The 17,951-nt window shown below is 43.0% G+C and overlaps 2 protein-coding genes across 5 annotated transcripts in view; one reads left to right on the top strand and one right to left on the bottom strand.

Annotated features, from left to right (window-relative positions):
* LOC137790014 (myoferlin-like) overlaps window positions 1–14,337 on the top strand; it is a 25,024-nt gene extending 10,687 nt beyond the window's left edge. For both annotated transcript variants that reach the window (XM_068583946.1, XM_068583944.1), the window contains 36 exons: window positions 66–179; window positions 316–493; window positions 591–715; window positions 909–1,018; window positions 1,202–1,394; window positions 1,521–1,676; window positions 1,839–1,970; window positions 2,141–2,304; window positions 2,929–3,043; window positions 3,301–3,406; window positions 3,681–3,823; window positions 3,911–4,081; window positions 4,383–4,470; window positions 4,585–4,662; window positions 4,740–4,921; window positions 5,260–5,418; window positions 5,564–5,665; window positions 5,740–5,901; window positions 6,112–6,277; window positions 6,373–6,446; window positions 8,602–8,613; window positions 8,907–9,005; window positions 9,118–9,246; window positions 9,380–9,535; window positions 9,642–9,733; window positions 9,826–9,996; window positions 10,090–10,238; window positions 11,275–11,414; window positions 11,501–11,589; window positions 11,665–11,760; window positions 12,067–12,208; window positions 12,333–12,432; window positions 12,539–12,732; window positions 13,147–13,256; window positions 13,401–13,548; window positions 13,709–14,337. In XM_068583946.1, coding sequence (XP_068440047.1) covers window positions 66–179; window positions 316–493; window positions 591–715; window positions 909–1,018; window positions 1,202–1,394; window positions 1,521–1,676; window positions 1,839–1,970; window positions 2,141–2,304; window positions 2,929–3,043; window positions 3,301–3,406; window positions 3,681–3,823; window positions 3,911–4,081; window positions 4,383–4,470; window positions 4,585–4,662; window positions 4,740–4,921; window positions 5,260–5,418; window positions 5,564–5,665; window positions 5,740–5,901; window positions 6,112–6,277; window positions 6,373–6,446; window positions 8,602–8,613; window positions 8,907–9,005; window positions 9,118–9,246; window positions 9,380–9,535; window positions 9,642–9,733; window positions 9,826–9,996; window positions 10,090–10,238; window positions 11,275–11,414; window positions 11,501–11,589; window positions 11,665–11,760; window positions 12,067–12,208; window positions 12,333–12,432; window positions 12,539–12,732; window positions 13,147–13,256; window positions 13,401–13,548; window positions 13,709–13,747 — 4,584 coding nt within the window. In that variant the 3' untranslated portion in view covers window positions 13,748–14,337. The remainder of the gene's footprint in view (window positions 1–65; window positions 180–315; window positions 494–590; window positions 716–908; window positions 1,019–1,201; window positions 1,395–1,520; window positions 1,677–1,838; window positions 1,971–2,140; window positions 2,305–2,928; window positions 3,044–3,300; window positions 3,407–3,680; window positions 3,824–3,910; window positions 4,082–4,382; window positions 4,471–4,584; window positions 4,663–4,739; window positions 4,922–5,259; window positions 5,419–5,563; window positions 5,666–5,739; window positions 5,902–6,111; window positions 6,278–6,372; window positions 6,447–8,601; window positions 8,614–8,906; window positions 9,006–9,117; window positions 9,247–9,379; window positions 9,536–9,641; window positions 9,734–9,825; window positions 9,997–10,089; window positions 10,239–11,274; window positions 11,415–11,500; window positions 11,590–11,664; window positions 11,761–12,066; window positions 12,209–12,332; window positions 12,433–12,538; window positions 12,733–13,146; window positions 13,257–13,400; window positions 13,549–13,708) is intronic.
* Window positions 13,104–17,951, bottom strand: part of LOC137790015 (alanyl-tRNA editing protein Aarsd1-like) — a 6,681-nt gene continuing 1,833 nt past the window's right edge. The window contains exons 1-12 of one of the 3 annotated variants that reach the window (XM_068583947.1): window positions 17,241–17,347; window positions 16,761–16,889; window positions 16,464–16,623; window positions 16,315–16,372; window positions 16,070–16,226; window positions 15,791–15,907; window positions 15,531–15,661; window positions 15,373–15,439; window positions 15,147–15,238; window positions 15,008–15,062; window positions 14,833–14,927; window positions 13,104–14,759 (exon numbers count right to left, since the gene is read on the bottom strand). In XM_068583947.1, coding sequence (XP_068440048.1) covers window positions 14,624–14,759; window positions 14,833–14,927; window positions 15,008–15,062; window positions 15,147–15,238; window positions 15,373–15,439; window positions 15,531–15,661; window positions 15,791–15,907; window positions 16,070–16,226; window positions 16,315–16,372; window positions 16,464–16,623; window positions 16,761–16,889; window positions 17,241–17,279 — 1,236 coding nt within the window. In that variant the 5' untranslated portion in view covers window positions 17,280–17,347 and the 3' untranslated portion in view covers window positions 13,104–14,623. Of the gene's footprint in view, window positions 14,760–14,832; window positions 14,928–15,007; window positions 15,063–15,146; window positions 15,239–15,372; window positions 15,440–15,530; window positions 15,662–15,790; window positions 15,908–16,069; window positions 16,227–16,314; window positions 16,373–16,463; window positions 16,624–16,760; window positions 16,890–17,240; window positions 17,348–17,922 lie in introns of those variants that run through there. The other 2 variants (XM_068583949.1, XM_068583948.1) reach the window with 2 other exon arrangements.

Genomic DNA, 17,951 nt, shown 5'->3' with positions numbered 1-17,951 from the left:
GTTTTATCAGTGTCCTACAATCCCCGTCATCAGGTTTTCAACAGTTCCTATCAATGTCTTTGCAGGGAGAAGGCGTGGCGTACAGGGGCAGGGTCCTGGTGGAGCTGTCCACTAAGCTGGAGGGAAAAGCCGACAAAACGGTCGACAGTATCCAAAACGACGACATCCTGGTGGTGCAGGTATTGTGCCCATTTCATCCGCCCCGTGTGTAGTTCCTGATGAGTGTAGTTCCCTTTTTAACAGGAGTGTGGTTTCACACGTCCTTCTCTGATGGTAAATTGTTAAAAATGTGTTCTGTTTTCTTCTCTACATCAGAAGTACCAGCGGAGGAGGAAGTACAGTCTGTGTGCAGTCTTCCACAGCGCGTCCATGATACAGGAACCAGGAGAGCCAATCCAGTTTGAGGTCAGCATCGGCAACTACGGCAACAAATTGGACGCCACCTGCAAACCACTCTCCTCCACCACTCAGTATAGCTGTGCTGTATTTGATGGTGAGTGAGGAAGCTACTATCTGACGCCCTACCGACTCCGTTCACACAGTAAAGAGGCAAAACGGGAGGATTTAAAATTGGTTTGTCATTTTTCAAGGTAACCACTACTATTACCTGCCCTGGGCGAACACTAAGCCAGTGGTGGTGGTTCTCTCATGCTGGGAGGACATCGCCCACCGCCTGGACTCTGTCAACATCATCCTCTACATTGCTCACCGCCTGGTAACACTGCGTTATCCGCTGTAATACAAACAAATGTTAAGTTTATCATTCTTTGATAGGTTTGCAGCCTTTAAAGCACACTGTGTTGTCCTAATGTTTGTTATGCGTGTGTGTGTGTACATGCATCAATGTGAGAGTCAAGGAGGTTTAAGATGGGTGTGCCATCCTCACCCCTATTTTGTTTTTGTTGCAGCAATCCAACCTGGAGTTGTTTAAAACTGCCATCTTGGCTAAAGTCTCTGAAAACCAACTTACAGAGGTGTGGCTAAAGTTGCTCAATCAGCTAATTGAAGACCTGGAAAGGTAAATGGAGGATGTGGCGTTCCTTTCTGATGCTGCCTGCGCACCTTTTCAATGTAATAAAGTCAGATGAAGAGTGGTTGTAGACGTTAAAGAGTTTACTTGTTAATCATGTGTTTTAATCTCACTTAGTATTTTTTTTTTATTTTAAAAAATTGTCCCATTTTTGTCTCCGCTCTCCTCCAGTTGCCCAACGCCGGCGCTGGAGGGCCGCTCCAACCTGACATCCCTGGACATTCAAATCAAGAAGCTGCGAGACAGCGCGTTGGTCACCATCAAGGACGGAGCCAGACGCATGAGGGAGGAGGCCAGTATCATCAGTGACACCCTGCCAGACTTGGAGACCTGGGCGGACAAACTTAAACTACTGGCCGAGGAGGTATATGCACCACAGCAAGCCTGGACAAAGAGGGACCTAAAAATAATGGTTCCAAGCGGTGTATTGTTTTGCTCACCCATTATTCTGCATCGGTTCTCCCGTTTTTTTTTTGTTTTTTTTGTCCAGCCCCAGAACAGCATGCCTGACGTGATCATCTGGATGTTACGGGGTGAGAAGAGGGTGGCCTACAGTCGCATTCCTGCTCACCAAATCCTCCACTCCACACACAGCGAGCAGGCCTGTGGTCAGCACTGTGGCAAGACACAGACCGTCTTTTTACAGGTACACATAAAGTCAAGAAACACGTATGTAGTAATCTGTTGTATTAGATGTAGTCTCTTACAGATTGTAGTGTCCGTCTGCCATTTTTGTTATTTTGCTTTTACACTAAAAGGTACTGTAATTAATTTCTCTGATCTCATTTTTTGGTTTTGTTCCCTCCAGTACCCCATGGACAAGAACAAGGGCCTGAAGGTGCCGGTTCAGATTAGAGTCAACATGTGGCTCGGTCTGTCTGCACACGAGAAGAAGTTCAATTCCTACTCTGAGGGGACCTTCAGCGTGTTTGCTGAGATGGTACAGTGCTCCAACATGTTATGGTTGTAGTGTCTTTCATTTCTCACAATAGAAACATTGTGTTTTCTGTATTTGCAAAGCCCAAAAACAAATTTGAATACCACAGGGCGGCAGCCAGCCAGCAGTGAAGTCAGCATCTAATACTTAACATGTCATCCTTTGCGTTCCAGTACGAGAACCAGGCCGCGGTGTTTGGGAATTGGGGGACCACAGGACTAGTGGGGCGCTACAAGTACTCCGACGTAACGGGCAAACTGAAGCTGAAACGAGAGTACTTCATGCCTCCAAGAGGATGGGAATGGGAAGCAGAGTGGTTCATCGACCCAGAGAGAGCGTGAGTATAATTGTCGCTGACAATTTGGCATGTTTCCTCCTCTCTGGTTCTCAACACAAGGTGTCCACTCAATGGAGGCGTAATGTGCGTTCTTTCCAGTGAACACACAGTCTGTGGACTCAAGACGAGGAAGTGGGCGATGTCTGCGCGCCACTGTTTACATTCCTGTCATGCCTTAGACCATGATTTAATGACACAGTACCAGACTGTAGCAGCGAACTGGAAGTTATGTATAGTTACGTTTTAAAAAAAATGCAGATGATTTTATGAAAGTCCTGAGGGGACGTCTTTATATTGTTTTTATCTTATTATCTACGCCCATCATAAGTGATTCATTTCAATACATCCTCTAAAATGCATATGCAGCGCAACAAGAGGAACTCACACTTTGACAGCTTGATTTGAGGGAGAGAGAGTTGGAGACCGACCGACCGACCACTCCCAACTTATCACTCACACTGTTCAGTACTCCACGCCATGCTTCGGTGTGCCAGGATGTCTTTTTGTAATACTACCACTGGAGGGTGCCAAATATCACGTTGTGGCTCAGATTTTTGTAAAATATGTTAACATTTTTCACACACAAGTGGTACATATTATTGTGTGCTTGGATTTGTGTTTCAGTCTCTTAACCGAGGCAGACGCAGGACACACTGAATTTATGGACGAGGTGTACCAAAATGAGACTCGCTTCCCTGGTGGCAATTGGAAGCCGGCCTCAGAGCAATACACCGACGTGGTGAGAACTGCACGCTGACACGCTCATAATGTGCAGGGTGGCTAGAAATATCACACGAGCACACAAATGTGCATTGCCTACTCTTTCTCGTAGTTATTGAATTTGGTTAAAGTTCTATTTTTTACACTCTGCTTTCCTCCACATGCCCATGATGTAAGTTTGAGTAATCGTGGCGACCTATTTTTCTAGGAGAAGGCCAATAAATATGAAGAAAATAAATGACAAAAATGAAACCTGAGGTTTTTTTTGTTGCACAGAATGGAGAGAAGAGCCACAACCCTGAAGAGTTTGAGTTACCTCCAGGTTGGATGTTGGAGGAGAAGGAGTGGAGTGTGGATGACAACAGAGCTGTGGATGACGAAGGTGCAGGATTTACGTCAGCAGCTAATCTGTAGAGAGTGCTGTTCTTCACGCAGTTTGTGGACATGCAAGACATATTAATTCAGAAAGGAAAGAAACGACTAAATTGTGTTTCTCTCCTGGTTTTCCAGGTCTCTGATATTATTATGACCTAGCAAGGAGGCAAGAGTAAATCAAGTGAACTTGCATTGTGAAAACCATATGCTTCTGTGTCCAAACAGTAGTGGAACAAAGTAAAATAGTTTGTGCCTGTGTGTCTATGTTTGCACCTCCTCAGGGTGGGAGTATGGCATCACTATTCCCCCAAATGACAAGCCTCTGTCCTGGGTCCCTGCGGAGAAGGTGTACCACACCCACCGCAGGAGAAGGCTTGTTCGACGTCGCAAGAGAGCGGCACTCCCTGCAGGAGCCGCTGTGGAGGTCCGAACAGGGTCATGGGGCATTACTGATTCCATTTTTTTTTTTTTAAACAAAAACGTTTTAGCTACTTTTATCTCTTGGTTACAGAGGCAGGAAGAAGGGCACGCGGAGGGCTGGGAATTCTCGACTCTGATTGGCTTGAAGTTCCACAGAAAAGAGCGTTCTTTAGATACTCTCCGTCGCAGACGCTGGAGGCGAAAGATGGCACCAGAGAACCGGCTCGGAGCATCCGCCATCTTCAAACTGGAGGGAGCATTGGTGAGTAAAGACGAGAAAATGTATGGTTTCCAGACGCTTGTTTGGAGCAATATGTGGTTTCATAAAGATAGTTTGTCTCACTCAAATAGTTACAATGCAACACAAACTATGAGTCAGAGAGGAAAGGCCGGCATTAAAGCATGAACCGGATCTGAACTTATGTCACCAAATATTTACTTATGTATCAAACACATCTACAGCGCTATGGTGGAGGTTTTTATTTGGCAGTGTGTGACTCATAAACACATTAACGCTCTGAGACATCCGCTTTGGTTTACTCTTCTGGTTTACTCTCCTGCAGGGTATCGATACTGACGAGAAAGAGAAAGGATCCGATGCCAGCAAGCTGTTTGGTGCCAACACGCCCACTGTGTCCTGCTCCTTTGACAGTGAGTGATGCAGATAGTTCAACTGATGAATGATCATACACATACAAATGCATAAATGGATTTATTTCTCCTTTTTTTTAAAAAAAAAAAACATTTTTAACTTCCTCTCGACAGGATCACACTTGTACCATCTGCGTGTCTACGTCTTTCAGGCACAGAACTTGGCATCGATGGACAAAGATAGTTTTTCAGGTGAGATTCTACTCATTGCAGAAATGATGGATCTTAAAAGATGACCATTTAACATGTATGTTTTTTGTTCTTTGCAGATCCGTATGCACATGTCTCCTTCCTGCATGTTAGTAAGACAACAGAGAAGTTGCAGGCAACACTGAACCCGACCTGGGATCAAACTCTGATCTTCAATGATGTGGAGATCTTTGGAGACCCCCAGAAAGTTGCTCAGCACCCCCCTGAAGTTGTTCTGGAGTTCTACGACAATGACCAAGTGGTACATGGAGAAGCATTTGCAACTAAATATGTGGGGTGTCAGTACTTCAAGATGTAGCCTATAATACATTGAACTGTGGATTATTGCATATAGTTACTATTGTGGGGAACAAAGTGACACGTATTTCACTTAAACTTTGGGAACTATGAATGAAATTATTTAAAGCTAAAATGTCTGTTGGCCCTCTACTGGTCTTGATATTCAAAATAGACTTCAATGCTGGGAACTGTCTTTTCTTTTGTGTTGTTTCTTATGGAAACCTTTCCTCTAAACTGAAACTGTAATGTTTTTCTAAAAGTCTCTCAGCTCAAGCAGGCATGATGTTATCTTCTATCCAGGGAAAGGATGAGCTGCTGGGCCGCAGTGTTTGCGCACCACTGGTGAAGTTGAATCCAGGCATGGATCAGACGCCCAAACTGCTGTGGTACCCCATCATCCAGAAAGGTCAAAAGGCGGGGGAGGCACTGCTGGCAGCAGAACTCATCCTTAAAGACAAGGTTTGTCCTGAAAGTAATGGACAATTGGCCACTTTTTAGTATTTTAACACAAAGTCATGTTCTTCATACATTTGAGAGTATTAAATGAATACAAAAGTACTGGAAAAAAACAAAAGTTTGCATAATCCATACTCTGTCTTTACAGTCAGACGAGTCAGATCTTCCCCTTTTGCCCTCAATGAGAGCTGGAAACCTGTACATGGTGCCTCAGGGCATCCGGCCTGTGGTGCAGCTCACTGCTGTGGAGGTAACGTACAGCTTTTAGACACCGACCCGATGTATAATGTCTCTACCATCACCTCTGTGTGTGGGTCTGTTCAGATTCTTGCATGGGGCCTGAGGAACATGAAGCCGTTCCAGCTGGCCTCGGTGTCTTCACCCAGCCTGGTGGTGGAGTGTGGGGGGCAGAGGGTGGAGTCGGCTGTCATCAAGAACATGAAGAAGAGCCCCAACTTCCCCAGCTCTGTCCTCTTCATCAAAGTGGTAATTCTCGGGTAACACAAGCTGGGGTTGTGTGGAACTCAAACAAATGCTTGTCTAAAGTGACTACAGACGGCACATAATATCTGCCAACGTCAATAGCAGCATTATGATTAACTATGTTTATCTCTTGGGACTAAAATCCTGACGAGGAAAAAAGGCAAAGGGCTTTTAAACAAAACTGTAAACTTGTCTCTCTCAACTTCTATGCAGCTCCTTCCAAAGGAGGAGATGTACATGCCTCCCATTGTGCTGAAGGTGATTGACCACCGTCCATTTGGCAGGAAGCCTGTGGTTGGTCAATGCACCATCACCACTCTGGAGCAGTTCAGATGTGACCCCTATGTCATCACTGCAGAGGGAGCCATGTCTTCCAAAAGTAGGGAGTCGTACAAATCAATGCAAATTACTTCCACCTTATTAAATTCAGATGGAAAGCCTTGTTCTAATGTTTTCCTCACATTTTTTTTACAGTGGCTTTGATGGCTTCTCCTTCCAAACATCTTGCTATTAACATGGAGGAGACGAGACCACTGCTCGAAGTTCAGGTAATCTTCCTCTAAAACCTATCAACACTATATTTTTCTCACTAAATAATTATCATAAAAAACGTGTTTCCTCGTGTTTCCTCACTAAAAAGTGCATAATTTGGCTCGCTAGTCAAATTTGACGAGCTTGATTATTCTGGCTTACAGTTCATGTACAGCATGTCAGCTGCTCTCGACAAAATGGCCTCCCCTACCTCCCACTTTGTATGTATGGTAACTTATTATAGCTTTCTAATTTGCACTGCTGGGTACCAATGACACAGGAAGGCTGAGATCACTTAATCCACAGTGCCACGGCAGGCTCTACGAAGACTGCATAATAACATCACAAAGCCATTAATCAGATTGGACTTCATTTCACACTGTTTTAATGAGCACATTTGATCTCTCTCCTTTCTTCACAGCAAGGGTGCAACATGTAAATGGGCCCTGAAGCAGATTAGGCTCCCTGGCATACATTTTTGCATTAAAGTAGTTTTTGCTAAAAGTACAGTTTCTAATATTTTACTCCAAGCAAAAGTTAGACATTTTGAGAAATGTATTTCTTTAATTTCCGAGCAAGAGTTTAAAGAGATACTAGACCCTTTGATGATGTTATGCTAAATATGAGCCTCCTACCAGCAGCTGATTAGCTTAAAATAAAGAAAATAAATGGTTTACAGTTTAGTTTTTGTTGAAGCTCACTAATTGAATGTGTTAAATCAATTTATTTTCTACTCTTGAGTTGTTCCGCTTTGTTTGTCCGTTGAACAAACAAGATGTAACTTGTTATTAGTGAGCTTTAGACACGATGCTAGTGATGTTACCTCGTCAGAGACAAATGAGCCCATTGCATTAATATTGTATACCAGTGGCGGGCCGTGGATTAACTACCTACGCCTTCACTGTCTGAGTCAAAGGCCCAATCTCAATCTCCACCCTTACGGACTCACGGACTTTGAGACGCGCTACCGCGAAGTCCGTGAGGGCTTAGGAGTGTCCCATTCTCAAATTGTCGAGTGATTGAAGACTCTCTGGCAGACATTTTGAGTCCTTTATGAACCCTAACCCAGGTCAGCATTAGATACCAACTTTGCCTAAAGGAATTACCCACAGTTCATATGAATGTGACGTTAAACCCAATGGAAGAATGGAGATGTAAAAAAAAAAAAAAGAGAGGCACGTGGGCGTTTAGCGATTGGGATTGGGCCATAGTCCCCTCCCCTGCTAGTTAGCTCTTGAGCTAACTCAGACCTGCTTTTCCCTCGAGCTTCGGGTGGCCAAGCAGGGTGGGATGTGCCGTGGGGCTGAGGAGGACATCAGGTCCCACTGTTATACACCATGTGCACAGGGAAAGTCTGCAAGCTGCTGGTGCTTCTTCTTCTTAAAAAATGGTGGCTCCTAACGAACTTGATTAGGTGCATACCGCCACCTGCTGTTGCAGAGTGCTACTGCTGCTGAGGGTCCTTGTCTCTATGAGGAATCAGATATACAGATCCCTGCTAGCAGACCTCGCCATGTATTTTAAACCGCTGTCTATTCCATAGAGAAAATAGATGTGAATGGACGAGCGGTCTTAACCCAGCGGCCAGCAGCATGGAAGCAGCAGGCTGAAGCACAGCAACAGAGGGAGACAAGAGTTATGCAATGAGAAAATAAGCTTATAGGGAGAGAAAAAAAATATATATATGTGGTGTATTTGTAAAAAACAATTGCATTGTGAAATAGCTATAACAAAAATATATATTGTATATTTTTATATTATAAAAAAGCTTTAGCTTTGATACTGTGTAGGCCAGCAGAGAAGGCTTAGCAGGCCCTGACGGCCCCCCACTGTTGTATACATAACTCAAAGGCAGGTCCCATAATAAACTTGTGGTGCCATGTTGTAAGTCGAGGGACCGACGTGTTAGTGAGTCCCCTAGAGGCCCGGGGCCTTAACGCAGCTGCACGTTCTGCACAGCCCCTTTTGTTACGCCCTTGTTTTCCAACTTGCTGCCAATCGTTAAATTGCAACCTGGACCTCCTTATCAATCTTTCTTTGCTGTTTAACTTTCTTGTCAATATGTGTAGCCTATTGTATGTACTCGATGTACATCCTTTTTGCATATATGTTACAAGTATGTGTCTGTATTTTTATTTCTCTTTTTTTGTGTCACATCTTCGTTCCCCAAAGCTTGAAGAGAAGGTGAGAGTAAATGACTATGAATGATATTTCAGATTCTTTCATCAAATACATTTAACAAACTCACTCCCTAACTCACTCCCTAACTCACTCCCTAACTCACTCCCTAACTCACTCCCTAACTCACTCCCTAACTCACTCCCTAACTCACTCCCTAACTCACTCCCTAACTCACTCCCTAACGCACTCCCTAACGCACTCCCTAACTCACTTTCAAACTCACTCGCCCACAAACTCAATCACCCACGCTTTCACTCGCCCATATGAAGTTTCACAATGAGCAATTCTATATTCAGGAAAAAGAGACAGTCGATTGGTGGAGTAAATTCTACGCTTCAACTGGAGACCATCAGAAATGTGGCCCTTACCTCAAAAAAGGATATGACACCCTCAAAGTAAGTTGGCTTAATTTCTTCTTACACACAAGTCTTTCTACTTTGGTTTGTTGCATGTCTGTAATCCCCACCAAGTGTTGTAAATGACTTGACTTCATATGTGCATCATCAGGTGTATAAACACGAACTTGAGGACGTCCCAGAGTTTAAAGGGCTGACTGATTTCTGCTGCACCTTCAAACTGCAGCGGGGCAAGAATGAAAATGGGGACACTGACCCCTCTGTGGTTGGAGAGTTAAAGGTAGTTTGACACCATACAGAACAATAACACTAGATCAGAATCTATCCAAAATAAAGCTGCGAAACGAGCTGAATCTCCTCAGCTCAGGACGGTGCTTAAGCTTGTGTGTGTCTGTGTGTTCTTGTACCTGCAGGGCTCATTCAAGGTGTACGCTCTGCCAGACGACCCGGGTGTTACTCCCCCTCCCCGTCAGTTCAGAGAGCTGCCAGAGAGTAGACCTCAGGAGTGTCTGGTCAGGATTTATGTGGTCCGGGGCATAGACCTGCAGCCCAAAGACAATAATGGCCGAGTGAGAATGACATTGTATTTTAATTTGCAGGAATAAAAGCAACACGTTTCCACACACGTAGCGCAATCAGTTCTGCTTGAACTTGTGTTCTCTCTCTCCTGCTCAGTGTGATCCATACATAAAGATATCTCTGGGTAAGAACACGATTGATGACAGAGACAATTACATACCTAACACCACGGGCCCTGTGTTTGGAAGGTACTACTTTAAGCAATGATAAATGTATGTTAATATTACAGGCCATATTTCCTTGAACGGTTTATCAAACGTATATTTTTTGCTTTGCTTAGGATGTTTGAGATGGGATGTTTCCTGCCCCAGGACAAGGATCTGAAAATCTCCGTCTATGATTATGATCTCCTGAGCCGCGACGAGAAGGTCGGCGAGACAGTGATAGACCTGGAGAACCGCTCCCTGTCCCGATACAACTCCTACTGCGGCCTGCCTCAAAGCTACTGCATGTAAGGAAACACCTTGACGGGGAAAACTTCAGGTAACGTACCTAAAGACTTGCGTTCGTGATCTTTACTTATATTTCTGTTTTTTTATCTCAGTTCTGGTATCAACAAGTGGCGGGACCAGCTGAAGCCGTCAGAGGTCCTGGAACACCTGGCTCGTCTAAAAGGCCTGTCCAAACCCAGGACGGAGGACAACGGCACATCAATGGTCTTCAATGGCAAAGAATACACACTGGCTCAGTTTGGTAAGGTTTAAAATATAATTGTGTGTGTGTGTGACTCATCAGTAGAATGATTGTATTTACAACCATTCAACAAATTCACTTTAGTCATTTGTCATCACTCTATTGGTGATAGGACTTGCAACACTGTACACCAGTGGCTCAAGTTTTAGTGGCTCGCAGGTCACTTTCAGTTATTCAATCTCAGTAAAAATGAGCCAAAAGTTCGATGAACCTATTTATGAAAGTTGTATAATTGTTTGGCAGCCGACCTCATTCTCCAGTCCTGACCTAACGTATGAATCCGACACTCATTCAAGCAAAGAGCAGATACTTTGTGGCACGCTCCAACTACATCTACATTGTATCTGCTCAGGCTAAGCTGTAGTGGTTGACCCAACCATGAATGGGCAGCTTCATCTAAATTCCAGGGCATGATCGGTTGTCCACTAATTGTAATGACGTAATATAGATGCAATATATCAGCAAGCTAATATATCAGCAAGCTTCAAAGTATGTATCTGACAACAAGAAGCGTCTACAGCCACGCTAGCAGCTCCGAGGCTGTATTTTGGCACAACAATGCATTCACAATGACGACGCTAACATGTATGTTAACGTGCCAACGTTTGCTAGGTAGAACTAAACAAAGTATAGCCGAGGCTGGTGGAAATGTCATTAGTTTTAAGTATTTGGTCAACAACTAAAGTATTTAACTGATAATGAGAGGGGACGAAAGTCAGGATCTTAAAAGTTAGTATTCATTTTAAGGGGTACATGCATGTCTCGACCATATTTCTTGGCAATGGATCCAAAGTTGAAGAAATAATCACAAAAAACATGCCGGTTGTGCGAAAGTAAAAATCGCGGGATCACCAGGGTTGCTCGGTTTCATCCTTCACTTGACTAAAATATCTCAACGTAAAATGTTGTACTGTCTGGATCAAAGTGGATCAACAGACATTGCCGTCCTGAAAGCCATTAAATGTCACATTTATTGTCTCATTCTTTTCCCACATGTGATTTGACTAATTAAGCTGCGTCTTGTTTTCACGTCCAGAGAACAACAAGGAAATTCATGAGCACCTTGGTCCGGCCCGGGAACGCCTCTGTCTGCACGTGCTCAGAAAACAGGGACTTGTCCCTGAACATGTGGAGACCAGGACCCTTTACAGCTCCTTCCAGCCCAATGTCTCTCAGGTTAGAAGTCACAGCTCAAACATTTAGTCTCCGTCCACATTCACCCTCCTGCAGCCATTTAGTAAAACCTGAATGTGTTCATTTAGGGGCAGCTTCAGATGTGGGTGGATGTTTTCCCCAAAATCATCGGCGTCCCTGGACCTCCCTTTGACATCACGCCACGCAAGCCTAAGAAGTGAGTGCTGTGCGGCGATTCAGTGTGTCACATTAGAGGTCGCGGTGTTAATGCCTGCTGCTTTTGAATTGTCAGGTATATCCTGCGTGCAGTCATCTGGAACACCACAGACGTGACTTTGGATGAGGCCAGCATCACAGGAGAGCGCATGAGTGACATCTATGTCAAAGGGTAAGTCAAATGTTTGACTTTGTCAATTGCATTGGTGAAATATTAATTTGACACTTAAGCTATCGTATAGCTATACTGATGGTGGGTTAATGCCTTTTACTTTATTTAAATATATTGTGACTCTTTTTGCCCGTTCTTTAATGCTTTTTCTCATCGGCAGCAATTTCTAAAATCCCTTTTTTTTTTTTTTTTAGCTGATTTACATTTATTGTATTATAAAAGCAAATGTGTGTAGTCAAAGTTTATGTGGAACCAGTTGGAACAAGACAATGAATGAATGCTCACGACTGTTGTTCCCGCTGTCAGCTGGATGCCAGGCATGGAGGAGAACAAGCAGAAGACTGACGTCCACTACAGGTCTCTGGACGGAGATGGCAACTTTAACTGGAGGCTCGTCTTTGACTTTGAGTACCTGCCAGCTGAACAACTCTGCCTGGTTTCCAAGAAGGTGAGGCGTTTCTGAATTAATAAACAATTGGCTTCAAACCATGCTGTACAGATTTGAAAATACAGCCTATGTTGTTAAAATGGCAAATCTAAAACATGTTTTCCTGTTTTCTTTTCTTCAACAGGAGCAATTCTGGAGTCTTGACAAAACAGAGTTCAGGATTCCCCCCAAATTTATTGTCCAGATATGGGATAACGACAAATTCTCACTGGATGATTACCTTGGTGAGATGCTTCATTTCGAGTTAACCATTTAAAACTTATTTTTATTCTTTCTAGCTTCCCATTTGCAAACCCTGTCCCTTGATGGTATAATGCTCTGCAATCCCAGGCACTCTGGAGCTGGATCTGCGTAACCTGGTTGCTCCTGCAAAGACCCCAGAGAAGTGCTCTCTGAAGATGATGGAGGACTTGGAAATTGGAGCTCCACAAAAACCAGAGCAAGCCAAGTCTCTGTTTGCTCAGAAGTCAGTGAGAGGCTGGTGGCCGTGTTCTATTGAACAGGATGGACAGAAGGTCCTGGGCGTAAGTATGAATAGAAAGTACACACAAATATGGATGCTTTTTTATTTTTATTTTTTTTAGGTTAAGTGACTTGGTCAAACTATTTAGCAAACTAAACGGCAATGAAATGGATGAGAAGCAAAGTCGCTTAAAACCCAGCAGTAGACTCTTTGCAAGAATTAAGGATCATTGTTGGCTGAATACTGTTTTAGATCATTTAAAAGGAATGAAATAATTCCTGCTCCTGCATCTCAGCGTGGTTCTTATTGGTCAACTGGGTTTCCACAAATTAACACTCATTTCATATTCATTACGCCTGAAAAAGTTTGACTAGATTCTGCTTCATTTGAATATTCTGTACGTGCCCCCAGATCTTTGTCATTGCGTTGTTATACAGTATGTTGCTCACCATGTCTGCTCGTCTTGTGCTTGCAGGGAAAGGTGGAGATGACACTGGAGATTGTAGGTGAGGCAGAAGCAGATGAGAAACCTGCAGGAAAGGGCAGGGACGACCCCAACATGAACCCAAAACTGGACCCTCCCAAGTACGAACCCAGACTGGGACTGTGAAACTAAACTCTGCAAATTGAACCTATTAAAAATGTTTCCCAATCATGTTTCTTAACTACTCGTTAAAATGCTGTAAAATAAACAAGTGCAAAATGTCTTTAATTTTCCACAACCCTCAGCCGTCCAGAAACATCCTTCTTTTGGTTCACCAACCCATGCAAGACCATGAAGTTCATTGTGTGGAGAAGGTTCAGGTGCCTCTTTATCGGACTCATCCTCCTCACCATTGTGTTGCTCTTCATCGGCATCCTCTTGTACTCTTTACCGGTAAGGACAGATCATAATCTGACTTAATTTGGTCCAGCTGCTATAACTCAAAGTTCATGCAGTGGTTCCAAATACACACAAATGTTCACCATTATGTGGCAGGTGAGGATGTGATGCTGCGTGCGAATCAGTAATTTATGTTCTCTTTGGTCTTTTCCAGAACTATATCTCAATGAAGATCGTGAAACCTCTACAATAAACCTGGAGCAGTAGAACTGAAAAGTCTCAATTTCTACACGATCACACTACTGCCAAACAATCTCAATCTTTTTTGTACTACCTGATAGTATTTTATAAAGGTCTAAATGGGGATGGGGTGCTTGCACAATGCGATCATATTCTACCACTAACGCTACGCTGCTAAACTGTGATAGACTCTTGAGCAATACATTTGTGATGTTTCCAACACTACTTTTATCACACGCATGAAACTAGAACCCCCTGTACAGTTTAATCCCCACCGTTCTGTGATCGATTCGTAAGCGTGTTTATTTGGTGGTAAAACTGAGTGCAACAAATTCATCTCTTTGGGGGTTTTGAGGCTGCATTTAACGGTTATGTTGTATAATATCACACATTATTGTAAGGTGTTTTCACTAGGTGTTTTTGGCATTATAAATAATTACTATATGAAAAGTTTCCCCAAGGTAGCAATTATTACAATGTACAAAGGTTTTGTGTCTCGCCCTCTGCCAAAAACTAATTAAGGCTTCTGCTATGAACCCCGATGTTTACTGTGTCTGTCTTTGTATGTTACATTTTTGTAATTAAAATGACAACATTATTCAACTGGTGTTGTGTTCATTGTCTAATAAGTTGTGAACAATACAGCAAACAAAGTAGCAGCACTTAAACTGAGGTGCCTTGAGTCGGGCAATGACAGCCCCAAAATATGAAAACGACTTGAATGAAATTACAAAATCAAATTTGACAGACAAGTTTTAAATTAATAAAAATGGTACAGAACAATTTTAAAGTGCCAATAATATAGATTATCACAGAAATTAGCTTTCATTACTGCCGTTTTTAAATGTATTGTTTCTCTAAGAAATGTATTTGTAATAAAACATTGAGTTCATTCATCTGAGGTGAGATGTTTGCAGTGCTGCTGCAGGAAAGCCTCCACCTCCCCTCTCCGAGCCAGGCTGTTGGCTTTTCCTTGGAAACGTCCGTTTTTTCCTGCTCCCTTCCCTTGGAGCATCTCTAACACCCTGGGGAGAGCACATGGAAATCCTATAGTGCCATTCTAATTTAAGGCTAAATAAATGTGGTCGAGTCTCTTACCGCGGCCCCAACTCAGCCACTAGTCCACTGGGTCCAGCAAGTAGAAACAAAATGGGTCCCTTCTCCTCTCCAACAGTCAGGAAAACCAAAGTTTCCTAAGAGCAGATGAAACAAGGCTTAACAAAAACATTTAACAGCTAATACCAAGAAGTAAGCAGTCAGGTCAAAAACTTACCTCAGTGTTAATTTCCTTGGCAATAATATTCATAAACTCATTGTCACCCTCTTTTCTGTAGACAGAAAAAGACCATTTTTTTCTGAAATACTGATATCGCTGTACTCACAAACAAGCTCTCAACTTAAAAGTCTCTTACTTGTGGTAGCTGAAGAAGTTGCCTCTCTGGGGGTTGTCCTTAAAGTTCTGAGTGATGAGAGCAGCCATGTCTCGCAGCAGGCTCAGGTTAGTCTGCCAAGATATGTTCATGATAGTTAGGGTGTGTATGTGCAGAGTGTTATGCAGCAGCAAACGCATTATGTGACACAATGCTTGTCAAAATGGATACTCGAATCACATATAGAGAAGAAATCAAATGTTCACACTTTGTTTAGTAGTTTAACAGACTTCTGCAACTTCTCAACGTGATCAACGTGCTCCTCTGGTCCAGTTCTGTGAAACAAAGTAGATTTTTTTTCCCCCACTTAAAACTCCAAGAATGAGTTGACTTCATATCAGTGATATGTTGATGATTTAGACTTACTGCAGGAGCGACACCAGTGATCGCTCTGTGCTGTGGCTTTTCTCAGCATACTTCAAAACCCTGTTTCCTACCAGGAAGATCAGGTTGGTTTTGTTTTTCTTTCCTTTCTCAGTTGCCAGTAGCTTTATTACCTAAAATTCAGATAAAGAGAAATGTTACAATTATGACATGAACACACGTTTGAATTGTATATAATATGTAAACCTCAGAAGAGGACAACCTAAGTGCTTGTATGTCTGCATGCATGTGTGAAGTTATACCTGTAATTCACTGAGGTTAGACACATGAGTTCCACAGCACATGTTGGCATCAACGCCCTCGATATCAATGATCCGTATTGGCCACGCGAGGTCGTCTGGCAGCCCTCGACTCCTCACCTGTTAATATAAAATGAACACACATCTCATGTGACCAACTAAAGAAGTACAATATTTTTATAGACATAGTACATTTAAAAGAAGTGTTGAAACAATATAAAACCTGAATTAAATGCACAGAAGAGGACTGTACTTTAGCACCAGTAATATCAGTAAATGCACCTTTTCCACAGCAGGATCATCTATAGAGAGGAGCTGGACGGTGACGGGTATATGGACTCTGATCTTTTCGTTCAGGGCTTCCTCCAGAGCTTGAAGCTGGCCAGGCTTCACAGAGGGAGTGTCCAGTTCAATGTTGGCTCTCTGACGCCCCAGTTCCCTGAGAAACAAAAGCAAAACAGAGAAGAGAGGTAAATACACAAGTTTTTATGGTTACAGGGAAATGGCACAGTGCAGTGGTAATATACCAGGATGTGGTCTTGTATCCAAAAAGGTTTTCTGCCAAAGCTGATATCAAATGCTGACCTAAGAAACAGGAAGAAAACAATTGCAGCTTAGAGCAAGTGTGTTATATAAATATACAACAGTGCCTGGCGTTTGGTGTTAAGAAACTCACCTGAGTGTTGCTGCATGTGGTCAAACCTCCTCTCCCAGTCCACCTTCACCTGCACCTCCTGACCCACCTCCAGAGGTGAGGCCACAAAGTGTACGGCGTCAGGTCCCTGCCGAGTCACCCTCAAGACTGGGACATCTCCAATCAGCCCGTGGTCATCTGGCTGAAGGAGGACAACAGTCAAATGTAGTGTGGCTTTTTGATTACTTTACATTACTTCTGACACAAACAACGTGTAACTGAGTCACAAGAATATGTATTTACACATGCAGTGATCACTTGGTAGTAGTAAAGTCTTACTTGGCCGCCTCCTTCAGGAAACAAGATGGTGTCTTGGAGCTTTACATTGAAGCCCTTGAGAGTTTCTTTCTTTCCATTGACTTCATGTTTGAGCACAGCTGGGCAGCAGGATACTACAGAGGTAACAAACTAAAAGGAAAACAATGAGGACATGTAAACAACCGTGCAGGACGATCAGATGTCAGTCTGATTATACATCTTGACGTTGACGACAGCTATAAGTACACATTTAGCTGCAATGACGTTTTTACGTTACAACATTATGCAACTCAACAAAAACCAAACGTGCAATGCCCTAAAATAAATGTGACAGTAACGTGAGTTAGTGGGTAACGCGCTCGTGCTCGCATAGATAGACTGTACTCCTACTGTAGTTAGCAACCATGCTAATCATCTCAGCAGAAAATGAATGGTACATGTGGTGTTTTGCACGCTATTTAAAGTGCAGCGCTATTAAATTGTTATGAAACAGCTTCATACCTCTTTCATATAGCAGTCTCGTTGACACTGAAAAGCCATTCTGGGGGATATTTGAGGAAAGAGTCTACCTCGCACAAACGTGAAGCAAGTCAAACTAACACAGGACCCGGCTGTCAGCTCAGTACGGCAAGCAACATCGTCCAAACTTGGTGAGGCCGACTTTGGCTGGCTCCGTCTTGTTTCCTTTCCATCCGAAAGCTTTTTAGTACGCCATATACATGCACAATACAAAAGGGCGAAATACTAAGGAAATAGACTTGGCCAAGTGAGTCACCTTTGTCACGAGGTACATAAAATTTAATAAAATGCGCTCAACAGATATGATATAGGTTTGTTGTACAGCATGTGCTCGAACCTGCACCACCAAGAGTTACATAGAAGGCTAATTGTCTGCAGATATTTAAAGCAGGTAAAACATGTTGATGAAATAAAATAAAATATCTTGCTGATATTTCATTTATTTTGCAAAAGGCACTTTACACTTTTGTTCTGTTCATGTTTGTTTAAAGGAAGCTGGCATACTTATTCATGATTTAATGCCATCTTCTGGGGTTAGTGAATCAAAAAAACATGTTCTGCAATGCCCATCCCCATAATCCAGTATAACGCCTACTGGTGAGTGCCAAGTAACATACAATATGTGATCCCATGCGAACATATCATAATGACTTAAACACCCTGCTAGCTAAACATATTTTTTATTAAAATTGA

The sequence above is a fragment of the Clinocottus analis genome, unplaced genomic scaffold (genome assembly GCF_023055335.1).
Source record: "Clinocottus analis isolate CAN_PGR_092001 unplaced genomic scaffold, fCliAna1.0.p SCAF_19, whole genome shotgun sequence".
NCBI lineage: Eukaryota > Metazoa > Chordata > Actinopteri > Perciformes > Cottidae > Clinocottus > Clinocottus analis.
This window is presented reverse-complemented; position numbering and strand designations above follow the sequence as displayed.